A 22,897-nucleotide genomic window follows, 5' to 3' on the forward strand; every position below is an offset into this window, starting at 1 on the left:
ACTGGGTAAGGCCCTCAAGCCTGAAGTCACCCTGCCCTCAAATGCCCACACATGTCCACGTTGAGAACATGGGTGCCCAGGCCTTATTATTCTGATTACGTAACCCACATCCTAAGACTCGGGAATAAATGAGTGGTAAAGATAAACAGGGGCAGGAGTTAATGCCTGGCCTGCACAGCCTGAAGCCCCGGACTGCCTGGGACATAGTGTGTATACCCCGAATCTTCTGTGTTAGCCACGCCTTGAAGATGCACCATTAGAATCACAGTTAGTTCAATCTTCTTTACAGTGAAATACTTGGCTCAAACGATAACAAACGTCATCAAACTGTAATAAAATGCTGATGCTTTAGGGTGATTTTATTTAAATAATTAGGATAAAATAAATCAAGCAATTTGTTTACAATCTCATGTCTTAAAATAAATTAAAAATTCTATGGAAACAGCAGAATTGAGCGTTTTCACTGGGAAAGACTTCAAGAAGAAAAGACAATGATTAAGGTAATGTTTTTAAAGTTAAATATTTTCATTCGAAGATTTTTATAGTATAAAAAGATGATCTAATCCTGAATAAATCAGATTCTAAGTTACAGTTTTTTCACTAATTTATCACAATTCAGAAAGCACAATTATGAGCATGGGCCACACTTGGCAGTATATCATAGCAAAAGTTATAGTGTTCCAAGCGTTCCTGAGAGTGAGCTAAGACTTCTATGTAGATCACATCATTTATTCAGGGGTTGACAGAGCATGGGGTCACCTGCTTTAACCCACTCCTTCTGAGGCAAAAGGAAAAGAGGCAAACCGTCCAGTGAAGAAGACACAGCTTATATATGAATGTCTTGACTTTGGTTTCTAATGATTTTCTCCACTTCTCTTTTGAGTATCTTCAGTGGAACTGCTTAAAGCAAGAAGCAAAAGTCGCAGCTATCCCGCTGTGCAGCTCTGCAGCTGTGCAGCTATCTTCAGGACCCTGAGCGAGCAGTGATTAGCCGTGGAAACTGGAGTACCAAGTCTGTAGCATTCTACCATCATCAGCCTGGTTTGTTATTTTCCCTTCTGTACCTTCTGTCTACTCCCAGTTTCTACTGAACTGGCTCTGTCTGCCGTGGCAGGTCTGGAGCCCTTTCGTGACACGATCCATTAGCTGACTGGAGAGAATGCAGCTTCTCCGGCCCCACAGGTCTGTAGGAGGGTAGGTGGGAGTTTCCCTCTATTTCCTGGGGTCCTCTGTCACTTGATGGTGGAATCCAGCAGCTTTGCCCTGTGCCCATTCCATCTATGTGGGGCTTCTGTCTCCATGAAGTCAGATGCACTGACCCTGTTCAAAGAAGATGGGTGGGGGACAAGAGAGAAGAATGAAGGGGAAAGAGAAGATAAAGGGAGAGGAGGGGCGGAATAGATATGAAGAAGAGATGAAGGAGAGGAGGAGATTTCATTGTTCACAAAGACATCCTTGTAACAGTCATGGGATAATAGACTTAAAACATACGAAACAAAGGAACCCATTGCAACCTATCTGGGGCTCAGGGTTTTTTTGTTTGTTTGTTTGTTTGTTTTTTTAAAGATTTATTTACTTATTATATTTAAGTACACTGTCGTTGTTTTCAGACACACCAGAACCTGTTACAGATGGTTGTAAGCCACCATGTGGTTGCTGGGAATTGAACTCCTGACCTTTAGAAGAGCAATCAGTGCTCTTAACCGCTAAGCCATCTCTCCAGCCCCTGGGGTTCAGTTTTGAAAACTGGCAAAGCATCAGTTGGTTGAGATGATCCAAAGAGCTAAGAGTGCTCCCTAGCCTTTCCTGTGTACACCCCACCTCCACATCAGGACCATACATGCCTTAGAACATTGTTTAGGTTTGAAATACATTTCCTTCCTCCCAGCTCGGTCCTCTTTCCCTAACCCTCACCCACTGGTGCTGGCTGGGGTCCATGACGATGTCTCTGTGCTCAAACACTACTACTATGATTCCATGCCTTTTGTGTGTGTGTGTGTGTGTGTTTCACGACAGGGTTTCTCTGTGTAGCTCTGGCTGTCCTGGAACTCATGCTGCAGACCAGGCTCGCCTCACACTCAGAAATCTACCTGCCTCTGCCTCCTAAGTGCTGGGATTAAAGGCGTGCGCCACCACTGCCAGGCTTCTTCCACGCCTTTCTAGGAGAACCAGTTCAGAGCCAAAGCTGACCTTCAACTCCTTCCTCACTCTCCCTCCCACCCAAGCTCCGTGTGTGCTTTCTCTGTAAATACCTATGAGGTGGGAACACGATGGCTGGTCGGACTACTCACATGGGAAGCTAAGGAGTGGATCAACTCATTTGCTGCTCAGTGCATAACAGTGTTAATGTTCAAACCCCGCGCTCTCAGCCTTCCCAATGCTGCAGCCGTCCATACAGTTCCTAAAGCTCTGCTGGCCCACAACCATAGCACTGTTCCCATGGCTACTTTACAGCTGTCATTTTGCTACTGCTATGAACCTTCACTACTACTGTCCAGCAGTCTTAGGTGTATGTGACCTCCAAAGGGGTTGAGAACTGCTGCTCTAATCCATTCTGCCCTAACAATGTGAATCCCCCACCTCTGGTATAACTACATTTCTGTCAAATCTTTGAGCTTTGGGTTAAGTTGCAAAATCTTACCACATGTTTCTTCTAAGCATATTTTCTCTGAAAGGGACCCTGTGTTGTTGGCTGCTCAAGGAAAAGTAGTAACTACAAGACAGCCCTTTACCTTCTAATAGTGCTGGCAACAATACCTCGGCAACTATTGAAGATCTGAGTTTTAAGAGTATACAGACAACAGTCACCATACATAAACATTTATTACAGTTTTCAGTCAATCCCTTAATGAGCCTTATTAAACTCGTCTTGCTCAAATTATGCAATAATTTTTTTCTGAATATAGTATTTTAGGTTACAGCACAGAGCATGTTCAAAATGGAAATTTAGAATGAGTTTTCTGTAGTAAGACCCCAGGTTCTCCCTACTGGAAACCGGAAGAGGGTATTATGGCGGTGTGTGTGATGGGAACTATCAGGAAATACAAGTAGCACTGACACTTAGCCGGCTCCTGGCACTAGCAGGGAACCTGTTTTTATTGGCTCAAAGATTTCCTTTGCCTTCCCAATGGCTTAGGACACAAAGCATGTTCAGTGCTGCCCTCTGGGCTGTAAGGAGGATAATGATATCTGAGCTCCAAACCCAAGGGACAGATCACAGTACAAGTCCTGGCAGAGGGACCACAGCAAAGGACGCAGAGTACGCTCCAGGGGAGCTTGAGAACTTGGCTCGGATCTATGGTCCCTTAGTGGTCTGACTGGACTTCTCAGCCTAGAGCCTGGCTGAGGGTTAGCTCCCGGTAAGACTAGAATATGCTGAAATCCCTAGAACAAAGCCAGATCAACTTTCATCAATAAGAACACTCCCTCCAGGCCACGGAACCTGTTTGGGGAGAGCTATTTCCATCCCCGGGGGAGCTACACTCGAAGCAACGACTGAGAACCAACACTAGGGATAGCCTGCAGTCCTAAGCAGCTCAGGGGCTAAGAGAAGAGGAGATGCAATCAAATGTGTTTCTCTCGTGGTGTCAGTGCCTCCCAGGGCTCACTCAGCTTAGACAAGGCCAATGGCCTTTTGTGACTAGATGACATTTCTCAGTGGAAAACACTTTTTTTTTTTTTTTCCTTGAGACAGGGTTTCTCTGTATAGCCCTGGCTGTCCTGGAACTCACACTGTAGACCAGGCTGGCCTCAAACTCAGAAATCCACCTGCCTCTGCCTCCCAAGTGCTGGGTTTAAAGGTGTGCACTGGCACCACCACCCGGCTGGAAAACACTTTTGATCAAGGTAAAATACCGACTCACCGAGCTGCAGGGAGGGAGACAGGCCAGCATCTACTACTGCACCATTCGTACCATCCGCAGGCAGACTCCCATTCTTGGGGTCTTGGTGTTTCTCTAGGACCACAAACTGCAGAACAGAAAAGCAAAGGGTTCAGAGGATAACTGCTGTGATCTAGAAGCCACCTTGATAAACCTTCAACCGTAGTCGAGCTCACCCACACAGAAGGTGAAGCTGGAAAGAAACGCCTTGTCAACTGTCTCCAGCTAAACGTACATTTTCCTTTTTACAGTTTTACCATGTATGTGTACAGGTGTTGTGGCTGCATGTATATCTATCTGTGTATGTGTGTATGCCTGATGCCCATGGAGACCAGAAGAGGGCACTGGATCCCCTGGAACTGGAGTTACAGATGGCTGGCTATAAGCCAGCAAATGGGTGCAAGAAATCAAGCCCCAGTCCTTGGAAGAGTAGTCCGTGATCTTAGTACAGTGTACTTAGATATAATAATAAATAAATCTTTAAAAAAAAAAGAATCTTGGATCCATAGAGGGTCCTGTTTTGCTGCAAATTATACAAGTGTCCTTAGGTATCACCAGTACTTGCCCATCAGCCAGGCCATATATGTGGGTTTGGGCTACCGCTGTTTGTGTGTATGTGTGTGTATGTGTCTATATATAATTCATTTAAGCATGCTATCAAGTCCCAGGTAATTACGACCGCTAGTGAGTATGGGTAACTACTATCTTGCAGGGATCCCCAAGCTGTTCTTTCATAGGTGGCAGCTCAGAAGGCAGAGTGCTGAGAGAGGCCCAGATAAGCACAACAGCACTTCTCTTTACTCAACAAACCATTTTTGTCATTGTTTGCATGGTTCAGACTCACGGCACACTTGCAATGCAGGCTGAGCAGAGCCGACTGGCCTGCACTCAGGCCAGACAGGTTAGGTATTAAAAGAAATCAAACAGAAAGAGGAAGAACAGAAGTAGGCCATGCTCTGGGCACAGGACCCAGGCCGGCAAAGTCTTTCCTTATCAGTAAGTGACCGGGTGAAGGACTGCCCCAAGGTTTGGACTTCTGTGTAGTTCAGAAAGGAGCCCTCCACAGGGAGGACCTAGAACTCAACAGTAAAGAGCATAGAAAAAAAAAAAATCTGTACCTATCTTTCTCATCAAGGGAAGGGTAGGGAGGTTTAGTGAGTGGAGTCAATCAGGGGATAGGGACAGTGATGTTGGGGATGAGGGTGACTCTCAGGAGCTGTTTTCTCTCCCTTTCCATTCTTCACAACACTCGTCACCCTTAGTCTCCTCCTCCTCAGTGGTCTTTCTGCAATGACGTATTGCAGAGTCAATATAGCGGCCTGCTGTGTGAGGGCATAGGCTCCTTATTTCTAGCTCCAGCCAAGATGCACACTGCAAATCTTCCAACCATGTGCCTCTCTGCTAGAAAGAAGCGCCCAAGCTCCAGGGCTCTGGCTGCGGTGGACGGCAGCTGATAGGAGCAGATTTGTTTTTGCTGCTTCTCCTCCGGGTTTGGGAACTGGGTTCTCCCCAGCTCTCTCTGACGTGTGCAGCGGCAGTTGGTGTGGACGGCAGTTATGACAGCTGGGGGGGACGGGACACACAGCTCAGCAGCCCTGGCTTCTGAATGAAGTTCAGAGCCAACAAGCTGCTTGCTACTGCAGCATGGAATTTTGATTTTTTTAAAATTAAATTTTTTTTATTTAAAAGAGACACACATGCAGAAACCATTTCTCCCCTGTTATGATTTAAATGAGATTAATTAAATGTGCAATCTAATTCTCTATAGCCTGTCAAGCGCCATGAAGGGAATTTAGCTATCCACAAAGTCATGAGACCTCAAGGAACTGAGCACTGCCCGGGTCCTAAATCACATGGCGTTTATGAAGCTGGATCTTAGAGTTATACAGAAGAAGATGAGAGGCCCAGAGGTTAAACACTTGTTGAAGACTGGCTGGGCACTAAGGCTAAAAGACATTTTGAGAGCAGTTGGCAGCTGGAACAGAGTTCAGTTTCTCTGAACATCAGGAAGGAAGAAGACAATGAGTAAGAATACTTATCAAGCAATTCATAGCTCATGTACTGATAACACTACCCAAGGTTGGGGACAAGAAGCCACAGCTGCCCCGCTGCTGCTGTTGGGTCCGCTGCTGCTCACACTTCCGCTTGGCTCATCACAAGGGTTCTTTGGGGGGTTTGATAGCTGCTTCCGAGTCCTGAGATAAAGCCAAAAAAATCTGAGTCAAGCTCAAAATAAAAACAAAACACCCATCCCACTCCGGGATAACCCGGAGCAACTGTGTCGGTCGACAAGTTAGATCTACAGATGGTACAGTCAGTCAAAGCACACAGCTGAAAACCCCCAGGCCTCTAGGGGGCAGTACTGGTAAGCAAACAGCTCTAGGGATGCTCAGAGGGACTTAACGTAACTCTGGGTGCACTGCAATCACAAGAGCTCTGACAAGCCTTTTTGTCAAGCAATAGTCCTTACCAGTTGTGTGTGTGAACATGGGTTTGTGTGTGCGCACCTGTATGGGAGTGTGCCCTTGTATGCAGGTGAAAAGCCTTGCACCTCTTTCTCAATTGCTCTACGTGTTGTGTTATTTTTTGAAACAGTGTCTCCAGTAAACCCAGTGTTTGCCACGAAGCCCCAGGGATCCCCCTGTTTCTATCTCCCCAGTGTTACAGATGTAAGTGCACAGTGTGCCCTGCCGTATTGTATTGTATTGTACTGCATTGCATTGTATTGTATTGTATTGTATTATACTGCATTGTATTGTATTGTACTGCATTGTATTGTATTGTACTGCATTGTATTCTATTGTACTGCATTGTATTGTATTGCATTGTATTGTATTGTATTGTACTGTATTGTATTGTACTGCATTGTATTGTATTGCATTGTATTGTATTGTACTGCATTGTATTGTATTGTACTGCATTGTATTGTATTGCATTGTATTGTATTGTACTGCATTGTATTGTATTGTACTGCATTGTATTGTATTGTATTGTACTGCATTGTATTCTATTGTATTGTATTGCATTGTATTGTATTGTACTGTACTGTACTGCACTGTACTGTACTGTATTGTATTGTAGTGTATTGTATTGTACTGCACTGTATTGTACTGTACTGCATTGTATACATAGGTGCTGAGAGCTGAACTTGGGCCCTTAGGCTTGTACGGCAAACACTTTACCGACTGAGTTATACGTGGGCCCTTCATCATTTTTGCTATTGGGCTACAGCAGTCTGAAGCTGAAACCCACCATCCATCCACCCCTGGCTGTCAATCCCCACCCACCGCTGCTCAGGCACGCTTACTGGCGTGTCCATGAAATCAGAGCCCTGAGGCTGAGGCAAAAGAACCTTGAGTTTGAGGCTAGTCCAGGTTACATACAAAGACTTGTCTTAAAAAAAAAAAATCAAATTTCTGAAAAACATTAAGTTATGTGTTAATATATCAAAAAACCAAAAATAATTATATCATGTGCTAACTTAAAATTTTCTTTCTCTTTCCTTCTTTTGAGATATGGCCTCACTATATATGTATATATGTATGTGTGTATGTGTGTGTATATATATATATGAGCATATGTATATACGCAGCTCTGGTTATCCTGGAACTCACTCTCTACACCAGCCTGGCCTCACAGAGATTCCTCCTGCCTCTGCTCCTGAGTGCTGGGATTAAAGGCAAGCACCACTATGACTGGGGAAGGTTTTTGAGTTTCCTTGTTTTCTTGTTGTTGTTTTCTTTTGTTTGTTTTTTACATCTATCTTTCCAGGGGAACAAGCCGCCGATGACTTAAAGTTCTTTTTACGAATATACAGAATCCAAACAATAGGCTAAAAAGTGCAGTGATGGGCCACCCAATTAGAAGTTCAAGAGTTTCCCTGGGGATCTTGTCTCCCAGAAGTGATGGAGGTTTTTAAATATATACGCCTCTTATTAGGAAGATTATTATTCATATAAAACAACAGCAGTGTTTGTTATACCCACTACACCAGGCCTATGGTAAACTCCACACACTAACTCAGCCTCACAACAACTCTTGTAAGAAGCATTATCATCCCATACCTCATAACAAAGAAAACCAATGCCCACAGATGAGAAGGCGCGCCAGGGGGCTTAGGTGCTAACTTGGATCGGAGCTATACAAGCTGCTTCCAGAGCCAATGCTGTTTACTGCTAAGTGTGCTATATAGCAGGGTCTTTGGGGAGAGCACCTGGCTGATTATGCTCAACTTTGCAGGATATGAAACAGTTGTAACTTGAGTGCTTGCTCAGCTTTGGTAAATGTGGTTGGATATTTACCTTGTGATGGCAGTAGGTACCTTCCATAGCACCAGAACGCTGACACCTGGTAGCTAGGTGGGCCACTGGACAGTTTTATAAAGCCCCTTCAGCAGGAGTCTTGTGATTCCATGATTTTTGTTTTTAACAGCACAGACTATTATAACACTTCCTAAGCTGTTTCGACCGATGACAGTGTGACATCATCATTTTAAAGGAAAGGAACAGGAGCCCTGAGACGCCTGCTCCCCGACGCTAAGGTAGTGCTTTTACATAAAATGTACGCTACCGTCTCACGGTTTGAAAACCCCTAACTTTAAATTACTGAAAACAAAACCCAATGACCAGAATTTCTTTCCAAGTTAGAGAAGATCATGATTTCTCTCTAGCAATAAGTAGGTATTGTGGGTAATTATCAGCAGGCAACCATGAAAAATGATAGTTATGCCGGTTGATGTGGGCATGCGATGCTAAAAGAAGAGTCTGGACTGCAGTAGTGCATTGTGGGAGATAAGCACATCTGATGTGAGGATGCAGCACACGTGCAAGGTCCTGGGCTCAGTCCTCAGCATCACCAAAACGGAGGACCACAGATCTTACACATGTGTAATGACTGGAAAGGAAAAGTAGGAACACTGATGTTTTTGTACAGCCAAGTCCAGGCTTGTGAAAAGAGCTCACTCCTCCTTTTAAATGCAGTATTTTGCTCAAGTTCATCCCAAGGAAGTATGCATTTCCTGGGGGAGCTTAGAGAAAGGCTGTCAAGTTTCATGGTAAAGAAGAGTTACCTGTAGTAGTAAGTCCCCCACATCCCCAAGACGAGCAGCAGGACCAGTGCCACCATGCAGACAGCCACCACCATGATGTCATGCTTCTGCCCGTAGCCAGCATGACGCAGTTCCCACCATCGTAGGTCTCGAGTCTGGCATCGATCCCCAGAATAGCCAATAACACAGCTGTCAAGGATACAGGAACAGAGGTCAAGCAGAGGCCCCCAGTGCCCGATTCTTACAAACTCAATGTGCATTGTCTCTAACCCTGTGCCTTTCCAGATGCAGCTTTGTGAGCCTGTGATGTCAGCTGACAGTACAGATTTACCATCAACACTCACAATATTACCACTCACGGGCTTTCCCCTTTTCTCAGCCGGCCTTTGGGACGACGGGAGCTATCCGATGACAGATGAACTCTGGGGCTAAGGTCCCACGGAGGCTCCCTTTCTTTTTTTTTTTTTTTTTTGGTTTTTTTCGAGACAGGGTTTCTCTGTGTAGCCCTGGCTGTCCTGGAACTCACTCTGTAGACCAGGCTGGTCTCGAACTCAGAAATCCGCCTGCCTCTGCCTCCCAAGTGCTGGGATTAAAGGCGGAGGCTCCCTTTCTAAACCAACACAAACCAGGAGACACCTGGAGACAGGTGTCTGGCCAGACCGCAGCAGTCCCAGGTCAGAGGAGAGAACTAGGAAACAGCGACCCTTGTGGAGCCCCAGGCTGTAATAGAAGCACACACACAGGCCCGGCACTGGAAGCAGGGCCTTGGCTAAGGAGGGGCTGTTTGCTTCTGTAAAACTCACCACTAGCCAGAGAGAAAATGTGGAAAAAACAAAACAAAACAAACAATAACAACAAAAACCAACCAGAGACATAAAAGGTGGGGAGCTCTCCTGAAGGCAAAGGGCCATTTGCCTATAAATTCCTCACTGTCCAATGAGCTGGTTACTCTAATTATCAGACACCAGTTTGCTAGCAATGCTCAAAAAGTAAGCGAAGCAATGCTGCCATCTACTGGAAGTGCTTGTTTCTAGAAACTAGATGCTGAGAAACAACTGCATTTTCTTCACACCAAAATTAACTTGGAAAAAAAAAATCCCATTAAAATTCCCTTCTCCTGACTCCACCAACCCATCCACTTCTCCACTTCATTCTAAAAGGACCCGAGGTGGGAAGCATGGAAGAACACTGTTGAACGTTCCAGAAGATCTGGAGTCTCTTCCCTAGTTCTATCCATCGTAAGAAAGTGGAAACTCACTTCCTCCGGAGGAAAGTAAAGGAGCAACACTTATTAGTCACCATGACTGACACCACACTACACATGGTTTTTACTCGCTATTTTTTTAACTTTTTTTTTTAGATGCCCCCTATTATACAGGTAAGGAAACAGACTCAGCATTAAACAATTTGTATGCGGTCACACAGTTAATGACTGGCAGGCCTGACTCGCGTGGTTCTCAGATGTCAAAACATCTATGCGGTCTGCTGCACTGTTGCTTCTCACAGGGCATCCTGCTCTCCTCACCTCTGAGCAGACCATGGAAGAGAGGCAGGAGCTGAGGTGGGGCCTAAAGGCTGCCCAGGCTTCCTGGGGTCTATTTTTAATTCTAGCTCATTTTGGTTATAGCTATTTATTGACAATCCCTAACAGTCATTTGAAAAACAACTGCTGCATGCTAATGGGCTCCACTTGCAAACCCAAGTGATGGGGTCTTGAGCACCGTGCCCAGGGCAGTCAAATGGCCAGTGCTCCTTCAGAGCATGGGGCACGGCCATGAGTCTTTTGGATTATTCAACTTATTAATTAGTTTCGCTAAACCAAACAGAAGGTTCCCTGGATAAATGCATTTGAGTTTCCATGGTCAAACAATATGATGTCACTCTAGACCAAGTAAGGGTAAAGCAGCCTTTTAAGTGAGTTGTGGTCACAAAGCCGCGAGGAGTGGCAGAGCTGAAAGTGTTCTCCAACCTCTCCTGTCCTCAAGAAACCTCACAACCTGCTTGCTGTGGGGGTCGCAGCTTTGACAAAGGCGCATCAGAGGGATGTCTGGCCAAAGCCAAATCAGAAAGAATGAAGACCTCTGAGCTCAAGAGTTAGAATGTCCCAAGAATCCAGACCAGCAAAGTTATAGGGAACCAGTGGGCGTGTGTGGGTGCTTCAGGAGGGTCCCTGATGAACCCGCACTGGCAGGAACCCCCTGAGGTCTGTGGCTGTGGAATTCATAGCCGTGAGGGAGGCTGAAGGGACAAATGGAGGGAAGCTGAAAATTGTTAAACCACATTTTTATCAAATCAATTCAAAATAAAGTAACGCTCCATTGACTGTGGATACCAGCGACTTTAAACACTGCTTTTGGTTAAAGGTCCTTAAATGCGAGGGACGCCTTCAGCTGTAGCCTGTTAATTAAAGACAGGGCCTCCTGTGACCCAGGCTGGCCTTGAGTGGAAAGACCTAGAACTCCTGATTCCCCCACTACTACCTCCTGAGCACTGGGGCTGCAGGTGCTCCTATGTCTCTGCCCAGCTCCAGTTCAGCGTGTTTAAAACACAACGGAAGAAGATGCAGCTGCATAGGGGCATAACAATAAATTCCGGCAGAGTCAGACTGGAGGGAAAACTGCACTATGACAAAATGCAAACCCTTCATACTGCAACAGTAATCTAGGGACCTAAAGCTAACTACCATGAAGGAAATAAGCCATAGACAATCAATGACACATCCCAGTTTTGTAATTTTTGTGTTTGGTATAGTAGGATTAAGTGTGTAGATAAAAACTATTTGATTGCTAACATTAATTAACTATTCATTAAAAGTGAATTATTATCTTATACTTGAAAGCATCTTGAGTTACAAAATCATGGTATGGTAATATAAACTCAAAAGCAGAGTTCTACTAGAATTGAGTCCTTTTTACTAGTATTTCCAAACATCTCCACAATTTTTGTCAAGCTGATGTGATTTTTAATGTAAGACCATACTCAGTCAAAGAATATAGCTTCTTCTTCCTCTAACAACTTACTTTCTTTTCATTATTATTAACAAAAATCACAAAATTGTTTAAGTCCATAACATCCATTCCTGAGGTCCACAGGTCCAGGCATGTGAGACCTACATGTCTGCGCACACCGGCGCAGCCCCTCGCATTGCCTTGAACATGTGAAATTAGTTAACAGTAGGATGTAGCCCTGAATTAAACCCTGCCCACTTGGGTTGAGTGTGGCTATCCGTGTGTAGGTGTGCATGCAGTGCACCTGGAAACCAGAATTTGATACCAGGTGTCTGAGTCCTCTGTTCTCCACCTCTTAAAAGTCCTTGTTTATTTCTTTTTTTTTTAAAGATTTATTTATTTATTATATGTACGTACACTGTAGCTGTCTTCAGACATTCCAGAAGAGGGAGTCAGATCTCATTACAGATGGTTGTGAGGCACCATGTGGTTGCTGGGATTTGAACTCTGGACCTTCAGAAGAGCAGTCGGGTGCTCTTACCCACTGAGCCATCTCACCAGCCCCCTTGTTTATTTCTTTCTGAGTGTAAGTGTATAGATGCCCCAGAGCCTGTGTGCAGGTCAGAGGACAGCATGCACGAGTCTGTCCTCTCCTTCTGCCATGTAGATCTCAGGGACTGAACTTGGGTCCCCAACATGGTGGAAAGAGTATTTATTTGTCCAAGGGGCCTACTGGCCAAACCTTCCACCTCATAATTAGGGTCACAGTCTCTCACTGATCAGCAAGCGCCAGGGATTCTCCTGTCTCCGCCTCTCCGGTGCTGGGGTAAAAGCATTCCCTGCCCGACCTGGGTTTTTATATGGGAGCTAGAGCTCTGAACCCAGGTTCCCTTCCTTTGCTGGAAGCACTTTGCTGACGCTCCCTTCTCCCTAGCCCTGTGTGTAGCTTTTATTATACAGGGAAGGCTTTCATGGTGAGCACCGTGGAGTATCTTAAAGCTCTCGGTCCTCAGAATCATTTCAGGTGAGAGCTTGGCCTGTCACATCACTCAGAGAGCTGAAAGGGGGGCAAACAGCAGCCATGTCTTCCCTCAGCAGCGGTTGCCAAGACAACAGCTATGTCATCCCTCAAAAGTGGGTGCCAAGACAACAATGAAAAGTGAACTACTAAGCCAGGCGTGGTGGTGCACGCCTTTAATCCCAGCACTCAGGAGGCAGAGGCAGGTGGATTTCTGAGTTCAAGGCCAGCCTGGCCTACAAAGTGAGTTCCAGGACAGTCAGGGCTATACAGAGAAACCCTGTCTCAAAACACAAAAATAAAAAACAAACAAACAAACAAAAAAGTGAACTACTAGAAAGAAAACCTTTTTTAAAAAAGCTTTAAATATCAGAGGCAATAAGTTCAGGGTGAATATAGGTGCAACATTTTTATAAACCTAGAATCTGGCTGAAACCAAATTGGTTTGAGTAAATTTCCTACAAAGCTGCCTTCATGTTGAATGCAGAACTGAATTTCTAGACTATGTTCATCCAATTATTTATGTAAAAAGAAAGTCATCAGTGCCCCTAGAAAAATCTCCTCTGTATAAATTTTACAAACTTCCTGAAAGTCATGGACCACACTTTTACCTTGGGCTATCAGAAAGATGCTCAACTCACTTGCATGTGTAGCTGTCCAGTGATTCAATATGCATGCACACGCCACCATTGAGGCAGTATCCATCATATGAGGATGGGCATCCTGGATAACTATTTCGGTCCAAATGGTGGCCATCTTCCCCAAGGAGAGAGGGTGCGGTAGAGTCTGGAATAGTCAAAGATACTACTTTCATTTTTGAGTTTCTGTGAACAACTTTCGACGTGGTCTCTTGATGACAGTGGAAGTCTCAGGAGTGCTGAGTTTCACCCTCCTAAGCAAGCCTGTGTCACCCACCAAAAGCTAAACCCTTCTCTCTCTTGGATTATCATACTGGAGGCAAAGAAGAATGGACAACCCTAAATCTGAAATGAACAACTGGGGTCTTTGTACAGCTCACAAGCTACTCAGCAACACGTAGCTCACTGCCCTCCTAATCTAAGGAGTCACAAACATTTATCCCACAAAATACTTTCTTCTAAAACCAATTCAACTTTTAGGAGGCCCCCCTCAGACATGAGACTATAGCCACTCATGGGAAGTCGATGTTACAGTAATGGAGAAAAGTCAAGATGCCAAGCCTCTTGGTTTTGAATAGTTTCCTATGCCTTAAAGGGAAGGCACTGCTGCTTGCAACTGACTAAGAAGGTTTTCAGCCTGTCCCCAAACTCATGGCAATCCCTCTGCCTCAGCCTCCCAACTCCTGGGATTATAGGCACCAACTACCACATCTATCTTCAATACCTTTTAAAATTATTTATTTATTTATTTATTTATTTATTTATTTATTTATTTATTTATTATATGTAAGTACACTGTAGCTGTCCTCAGACACTCCAGAAGAGGGAGTCAGATCTCGTTACGAGATGGTTGTGAGCCACCATGTGGTTGCTGGGATTTGAACTCCTGACCTTCAGAAGAGCAGTCGGGTGCTCTTAACCACTGAGCCATCTCACCAGCCCTCTTCAATACCTTTTAAGTGGAGAAAAAATTACCCGAGAAAAACAAAACAGTTCACTATAAAACCCAGAGAGCAGGCAAGTATGAGCTTTTCTGTCTGCAGAACTGAGAGGGCAAGCCCTGGCCTGGCTGTCAGGGTCTTTTGTGGGGTGCTGCCTGGGCTGTGTGGGTGATGAAGTCAGTACTGGGGACTGTTTTAAGAGAAACAAAAGCTGGCTGGGTTGCTAATTCATGTCAAGACATGCGGACTTTAAGGAATCAATTTTAAAGCAACCTTGAAAGTAAGCCGGGCACGGTGGCACACACCATTAATGCCAGCACTTGAGAGGCAGAGGCAGGTGGATTTCTGAGTTCCAGGCCAGCCAGGACCACACAGAGAAACCCCATCTCAAAGAATTAACAACAATAATAACAACAATCCTTGAAAGTGGCTCTTCTCCCATCACAGGCCACACTGCTGACAAGCTGCCAGAGGCTCCCTGTCGCCACTCCCCGTGCTCGGCAACCTGGTGCCACAGCCTGCAGTCCAGACTCAGGTTTGCTGCATGTGTAAAATACATACCAGAGGCGTAAGACTCAGTATCAAAATCTAAGCAGATTTTATACAGATTAGCTCTCGTTTTGTTTTTTGGGTTTTAAAATTTTTTTTTTTTTTGGTTTAATTTTGGTTTTTTGAGACAGCGTTTCTCTGTCTAGCCCTAGCTGTCCTCTATAGACCTGGCTGGCCTTGAATTCAGGGGTCTCCCTGTTTCTACCTCCCAAGTACTGGGATTGAAGGCACTTACCACCATGCCCAGCTAGTCTTAAATTTGTATATATGGAAATAAACAAAATATACTATTACAAGTCTAGACATAGTTTTGACCTGTCTAGCCCAGCTAAGTTTTTCCACAGCCTCTGAAAACAACCAACCAGTGGAAAAGGAGTCACAGAGTTAAGAAGAAACCCCTATACTGAACCGTTAGGAGGAGGAAGAAGGGGAGGAGTTAATCATCATCATCATCAGCATCAGCATCATCAGCATCTTATCGCTGATGCTGTGAAATGAACAAAACCAGAATGACCACAAACTCCGCAGTCCACCACCAATCCGGTGGTGAAATCTAGTCTCCAGCCAGATTAAAGAATCCGCAAGGCAAACAAAAGCAGCCTAAGATTTCTTGAACCAAGTTAGTTCCTCACGGTTGATCTGGACCTCGCATCCACCTACCAGGGCAACTCAGTCCGGGCGAGGATGGGCGGCCTGCGCAGGTGCAGTTGTAGCCTCCCTCCGTGTTGGTGCAGGCGGCATTCTCACCGCAGTTGTGCGCCCCCCGCTGGCACTCGTCAATATCTGTCCCAGGAGTCCGTGGGAAGAGAAAGGGGTGCAGGGAAGGGAAGGAAGGGTTACGAATCCACAGAGTCCAGCCGTATAGAAGGTTTCTTCACCTGTGTGGTGCTTCATGTTCAGGGCCCTATGCATGCTGGGGGGGGGGGGGGCTGTCATGAATGCTAGAAATAAAAGATTGCTAGGTCCATGGCTGCACACCTATTGCTGGACTCCCGGGCTCCTGAAAGGCTTTCTTTTCACTTGTAAGGAAAGACATCGAGACTTCTCCAGACCGAAGATCGGTAAAGCACCTCCAGCAAATGGCATTTTATATCCTAAAACTCGGACTTCACTTTTGCAACTAGAAGCTTATTCATTGACATAAATGGCATGTCAGGACAGGCATGGCAGTGCACGCCTTTAATCCCAGCACTAGGGAGAGAAAGGCAAACAGATCTCTGAGTTTGAGGCCAGCCTGGTCTGCAGAGTGAGCTCCAGGACATCCAAGGCTACACAGAGAAACTCTATCTCTATATAGTATGAGCTATATAAAGAACTAGGCCCCTCCTTTAGCCCTGCTGCCAACCCATGTCTGTCTCAGCTGTTATTGCCCAAACAAATAGGTCTTCCCATTGTCTGCACTGAGTTACCTTCAGGAGAGCTGCCTCGGTCTATTCCAACATCTCAGATCTCCTCTGGGCCGCTCCCAAACACCAGAGCCTCTCCTGTTCCCTAGGCCACACAGTGATGAGCCCGTGACTGTGCCACTCAGGGGCAGGCCAGAGGCTTTTCTGTTGCCGACAGCTGTGCTGTCCAGTATGGAGAGACTTGCCCTCTGGGAGTATTAGGCTCTCTAAACTGCATCAAGTCTTATGGTCCAGATGGTGCTGTCAGTTCAAAATACACACCAGAGTTTTAAGTCTTAGTGTGCAAGTTAAAATATAAACATTTAAAATACCAATTAATGGTAAAATGCTAATATTTTAGACATAAAATGCACTAATAAATTAATATCAACTGTTTCCTTTGAATGTTCATAAAATAGCAGCTAGCACGATTAAGAGAGGGAGGTAAAAACAATAGCTGACCCTCAGACTTCATTTCCTGCGAATATAAGACGATTCATCTGCTAATAGAAGGCACTGAGATGCCTCTCCGTACATGCAGACCTCGACAACCAACCACCCAGTGACTGATCCGAGACAGGCTTTGTGAGGAGCTAACTAAGGTTAGACAAGAACAGGAGGGCACCCTGATGGAGCTGCGTCTTTAACAGATGAAGGAGCACCAGGCTAATCACAGAGGAGAGACTGAGGATGCAGTGAGAACGTGGCTTCCAGAGTCAGAAATGGCGCATTCACCAGACCACACCATCCATCACATGGGGCGTAGCCCCAAGAGCTGTGGGGAAGGAGGCTCCTGTGACCTGAGCCGCCCTGTCTGTGCACTGTGTGGTTTCTCTGCTCACACGCAGCCTGTACTCAGCACTGCTTCCCACCACTTCACAGATCCACGACTTGCTCATACCTGGATGCTCCCTGCCCCTTCACATCTCTGTTTAATTAATATGGATTCATTCTCTACAGTCCCACCCAAATGACACTTCCTTTAGGAAACCTTGCCCAAGGCCTCAAGCAGACATTCCCCCCAGTTCTTGGCTTTGTTGTGTTTCTGCTCCTCATGCCGCACATCTGCCTGTGTTTCTCTCTTATCAAAGCTGCCTTTCTCCCAGACCATGGTCTATTGGTCAGCAAGAACTGGCTTCTTCATCTTGATAGTTCACAGTTCCTAAGGCACAGTTCCTTTGTGCCTAATGGAGGCGAAGGCTTTGAACGGCTGTCCTGAATGAATCAAAGGAACTTCTGTTCTTTGTTTCCTACAGTTTTTAATTCTTTCATTTTCTGCAAGTCCTGAGATTGAACCTCTGGCTTCACATGTGTTACACAAGCACCTCTGAGCCACGCCTCTAGCTCTCGAGACAAACCAGAACACCTGCTGTAATCTTGTTAGAAATCCTCTCTCACATTTTTGGTTACGAGCCTATTCTTTTAACAGCTAAGCCATCTCTCCGTGCAGCCAACACCTTTTAGCCCAACACTCAGGGGGCAGAGGCAGGAGGATGTCTGTGAGTTAGAGGCCAGCTTGTTCTACAGAGAGAGTTCCAGGAAAGCCAAGGCTACACAAAGAAATCGTGTCTGGAAAAACCAAACCCATCTAAACCAAAACAACAACAACATCAAGAGAGAAAGAAAGAAAGAAAGAAAGAAAGAAAGGAAGGAAGGAAGGAAGGAAGGAAGGAAGGAAGGAAAAAGAAATCCTCTCTCAACTTGAGCGAACTCATTCGCTCCAAAGCAAAGCCAACGCTGTACTGTTGAAACACTCATGTTTGAGTGTATTTATGTCTATACTTGCAGAAGTTGATCTTTTCCACCTTTATGTGAGTCCTAGGGACTGAACTCGGGCCACTGGGCTTGGCAGCTTTACCCACTAAGCTGTCTTACCAGCACAACGATAGGATGCATATATGTATCATGGATTGAAGCCAATCACCTAGTGTGCTGGCTTGTTTTTTGTCAACTTGACACAGGCCAGAGTCATTTGAGAGGAGACAACCCCAATTAAGAAAATGTCTCCTGCTTACTGAGGTCCAATGGTAGAACATACAAGCATACCCGTGGCTTCTATGATCCTGAAGACCTCATGGACCCAGGCAGGGCAGGGCCATGACCTCCTTTGGCATATTTAATATTAGGAGGTAGGTTAGTAAGAGTGGGAGTCTAAGAGCTTAAGTCTCTGAGAAAATATACCTTCTTCTCTTCAAAAGAAATGAAATATGAAGTCTGTTTGCCCAAAATATCTGTGAGCCTGCTTAATTAGTGCAGTGACATTTTCCTGACTGACTGCCAAATCTGTGCTTAAAAGTGTGTTTTCAGAGGTCTGTGGACTGCACAGAACTAATCTGATAAAGTCTGTCTTAAGCCAGCCAGACCCACAAGTGGGTAGCCATGACCTTCACACGGGAGAGAAAACACCAGCTTGAGTTTACCAGGCATCTGCCCTTTATCGTTTGCTTTTGGAAGAAGGGTAAGAAACCGCGTAGAAGAGGAGCCGGGAATCTCTGGGAACGCAGCTAAGCTGCACGAGGTGAGGGTAGGTAGGGCAGGCCTCCACTTGTGCGGTGCTACTGGGCTCCTGACACCCAGGGCAGCAGAAGACATCCACAGAGTGAACTCCCAGCCCACAGCCCCACCCAGCCCTTAGTGGAGGAGGATGGTTATGAAAAGGCTTTCAATCATTCTGAGCTTGCAATGAAATGTCAGTGCTGGAAGTTCTCATCCACTGAGCCATCAGAAACACCCTACGCCTGCCCGGGAGCCTCCTGTCCCTGTCTTCTTGTACACAGTGGTTACAACACACCCACTCCAGCTTTGCCCTTCACCGCGGTCCGGTGGCTAAACTCAGTAGCAAAGAGGAGCAGACCAACCGATGGCTTACAACATAGAACACTGATGAGCCTTCATCCTCCAGAATGAACTAGAAAGGCAAAGAGGTAGACTTAACCTCAGCAGCTCAGCTTGTACAGTTATGGCCAGGAGATTGTTTCCTAAGACTGATACTACATCTGCCCACACCGGTGACACGACTGGTCTTGACACGTGTTTCACTCCAATGCTATCCTGCCTTCCCTCAGCCCTCAGGAACTACAACTTTTGACAACTTTCTTTAGCTTGCCTCCTCCCCCTCCCTTGCCCACTGGCACCTGGGCTCTCTCACCGAAACAGGAGATCCCGTCTCCTTCGTAGCCTTCTGAGCATCTGCAGACGTAGCCACCTTCAGTGTTGATGCACCTGGACGAGGTGCTGGGGCAGTCCGATCTAGCCAGCACACACTCATCTATATCTGTCAGGGAGATTATGGGCATGTGAAACGTTTTCCAACCTTGGGTCTCGACCCACACAGGGCTCACATCTCACATATCCTGCATATCAGATATTTACATTACAATTCACAACAGTAGCAAGATTACAGGAGCAATGGGATAATTTTGTGGCATTAGGAAGGTTGAGAACCACTGGAAAGAAATAACAAGCATAGTAAGAAAGACTGAGCCTTTGTATAGCCAGCCACTCAGATGCTTCTTGTGAATAAAACGCAAACCCTGCATCTTGGGTTTGAAATTCATTTCTCAGTTAATTTTCATGAAATTACCACCTGTCCAAACAGCTAAGTATGTGTAAGTAAATTACTTTCCTCCAGAGTTTCAGACAAGAAGGACTGACATTTTCTCAGTAATCATTAACTTACTATCAGTATAAAACAGCTATCAATATAAAATCAAAACCTGTCTATCATAATCTATTTGTTTCACTAAAGCATATATACTAGGTTTCTCGGAGGAAAATATCCTATTTATAGGAATCCATAAGTTTGACTTGAGGTCAAATTCAGGTCTCTTTTAGTGTCAACTTCAAATTTTGCTTAATTTTAATACAATTTTAGTATAATATGAGGCAATATATGTAAATATGCCCATGTGTCTCATTTCCTATGCATACAATTCCTTTTTTCCCCACTCTAACATCAAATTATTTAAACCTACTAATTACTTACATCCTTGTGGAGACTTTTAGTTAGTAAAAGTAAAAGGAATGCTTTTGGTTCACGAATTTTCAGATTTGTGCATTTGGCCTTCGCTCTTACCAGAACACAGGTTTCCATCCCTGGCAAACCCTTTCAGACACTGACACTCAGCAGTCTCTCCGTCTGAAACGCATCGAGCATGGCTTCCACACCCCCCGGGACCACAGTCATCTTCATCTGCAAGCAGCCAGAACACATGCAGTTATTTCCAGTCTTCAGAGGAGGAAGTGGACCCCAAGGTCATGGACCAACCGTCCTAGCACCTCCTTCCTGAAGTTGGCGTGTGGGCTAGCCTCCAAACAGAAAGAACTGGTTCGGTCTGTCTGCTCGGTCTGCTCTGCTAGATTTCAAAGACACGGCTCACAGATTGCATGTGCCTTCAGTTGCAGGGTTTTGTGTGCTTGCTGGTTTTGCTTTGCTTTGGTTGTGGTTCTGTTGCTGTTCTAGCTTTTTGACATAGTAAGTAGCCAAGGCTGGCTCTAATGTGAGAACCTCCCACCTTTTTCTCTCACATGTGGAGGTAAACCTCAACCTTAAAGAACTGTTTGATGGCCAGAGAGCTCAGTGCGGACTTGTTTGTCATCTGCACATTTGAACTTCTAATAGAGCTTAAAATGGACTCCGACTTCATCTTACGTGGTATCAATCTATAACTCTAGCCAGCCTTTATAAAAGACACACAACACAGGTATTTTATTTACAAACTGTAAGCCTAGATTGGGTAGGTTTGGAGTTATTCTAACTTCTCAGCCATTTTATGTCCCTTGTTACTTGCTGGTTTTCCTGGCCGTGGTCCATCTCCCCTCAAGGCGGCCTCCTCCACCCCTGTCCTTTCTTCTTTTTCTCTCTCTCCCTGTAACCCTCTCACTTGATCCTTAAGTCCCACCTTTCTCCCTCCACTGCCCAATCACAGGCTCTGACCTTTTATTGACCAGTTAAATTGAGGAACAAGGTTTCCGTAGCATCGCTTGGTGTGCGTGAGGACCTGCTCGTGGGGGACAAGCAGAACTGGAGAGCCAGTATTTACCCTTTGAATACAAGTAACCCACAAGCAATTTTACTCAAAAATCCCTAACCATTGTGACACACAAAAAGCCTATCTAGTCTCCTCTCGAAACACAGACTTGTACGTAGCAAGCAGATCTGTCTCTGACAGAGAGACTGGCTCGCAGAAAGACTTATTGTCAATTTACTAATATCATGTTTCATATCTAATAGGATATATGTCACAGTGTGTGCTTATTATCAAGATTTATGCACTGACTTGTAAGCCTCCTGGCACTTCTGCAAAGTCACGAACCTTACAAGTCAAATGCTGTAAAGATCACTTCATTTCATCCTCCATTGAAGTGCGACTGCCCCGGGGGACAGAGTTGCATGTCAAGTCACAGGCGTGAGCAAGTTTTTCTTTGTTTCTTGCTTTCCTGCTTTAACTCCCTGTGCATATAGTCACTCCCTAAATGCCACCCAGCACCTCCTTTTTTGAGTTGGAATATGTGACATACCACAGCCGGCTATGCACCACTGTCTCTCTAGTCTCTTCACGGGATGTAGGAGAGATGAAAGGAAGCCTTCGGAGCGCCTTTGTAAAAGTTATACATTTTAAGGTGGATCTGGGGGGTAGGGGTGGGGGTGGGCTGGGGCAGGGCGTGACTGCAGACATTAGGACAATTGTGGTTTGGGGATTTGTTTTGTTTTTGATTTTCTTTCTTTCTTTCTTTTTTTCTTTCTTTCTTTCTTTCTTCTCTCTTCTTTCTTCCTTCCTTCCTTCCTTTCTTTCTTTCTTTCTTTCTTTCTTTCTTTGGTTTTTAAAGACAGGGTTTCTCTGTGTAGCCTTGGCTGTTATAGAACTCACTCTGTAGGCCTGACCTCGAACTCAGAAATCTGCCTGCCTCTGCCTCCTCAGTGCTGGGATTAAAGGCGTGCGCCACCACTGTCCAGTGGTAATTGTGTTTTTTGTGTTTCATATGTTTAGCTACTTAACCAAGATTTCTCTTGGGTGAACACAATACCTTCCATGCTTGCTTGGCTACCCCTTATTACTCACAGCTCAGGATGGGTACATTCAAATTATTTAGTTCCCAGATCACAAGGCTGCTGAGAGTACGACTGGACAGTATTTGAGCGCAGCAAACATTGGACAGCACTGTACAACTCTCCTAGCTTAGAACATGATGCAGGACGGTTGCGAACCTGAGTCAGCACTGCATGATGGGAAGCAGCAGCCATACAGTAGGAGGTGCAGGCTGTGACCGCACTGGCAACACTCGCCTGCTTCTCTTTCCCGAGCAGGGATTTCTAAGAGGACCGCTGCTTTGCATGACTGTTCTTGGAAACCAAAGAAAACATGACTGTTTTAAAAAAGCCCTCTGCCAACTAAAATCTGCTATACATAGCTAAATAAAGATGACAAAGAAGGGCATAGTCAGGGCTGTAGACTTGGCTCGGTGGCTAAGAGCACCTGCTCTTTCAGCG

General features: G+C 45.3%; 1 protein-coding gene across 7 annotated transcripts in view; it reads right to left on the minus strand.

Moving 5' to 3' along the window:
* Positions 1-338: 338 nt before the first annotated feature.
* Positions 339-22,897, minus strand: part of Egf (epidermal growth factor) — a 77,749-nt gene continuing 55,190 nt past the window's right edge. For 2 of the 7 annotated variants that reach the window (NM_010113.4, NM_001310737.1), the window contains 8 exons: positions 20,483-20,599; positions 19,556-19,681; positions 15,683-15,805; positions 13,536-13,680; positions 8,950-9,117; positions 5,956-6,076; positions 3,864-3,969; positions 342-1,320 (listed from right to left, as the gene is read on the minus strand). In NM_010113.4, the coding sequence (NP_034243.2) occupies positions 1,085-1,320; positions 3,864-3,969; positions 5,956-6,076; positions 8,950-9,117; positions 13,536-13,680; positions 15,683-15,805; positions 19,556-19,681; positions 20,483-20,599 (1,142 nt within the window). In that variant the 3' untranslated portion in view covers positions 342-1,084. Of the gene's footprint in view, positions 1,321-3,863; positions 3,970-5,955; positions 6,077-8,949; positions 9,118-13,535; positions 13,681-15,682; positions 15,806-19,555; positions 19,682-20,482; positions 20,600-22,897 lie in introns of those variants that run through there. The other 5 variants (XM_006500990.4, XM_011240011.3, XM_011240010.3 and 2 more) reach the window with 4 other exon arrangements.

Source organism: Mus musculus, chromosome 3, assembly GCF_000001635.26.
Source record: "Mus musculus strain C57BL/6J chromosome 3, GRCm38.p6 C57BL/6J".
Classification (NCBI taxonomy): domain Eukaryota; kingdom Metazoa; phylum Chordata; class Mammalia; order Rodentia; family Muridae; genus Mus; species Mus musculus.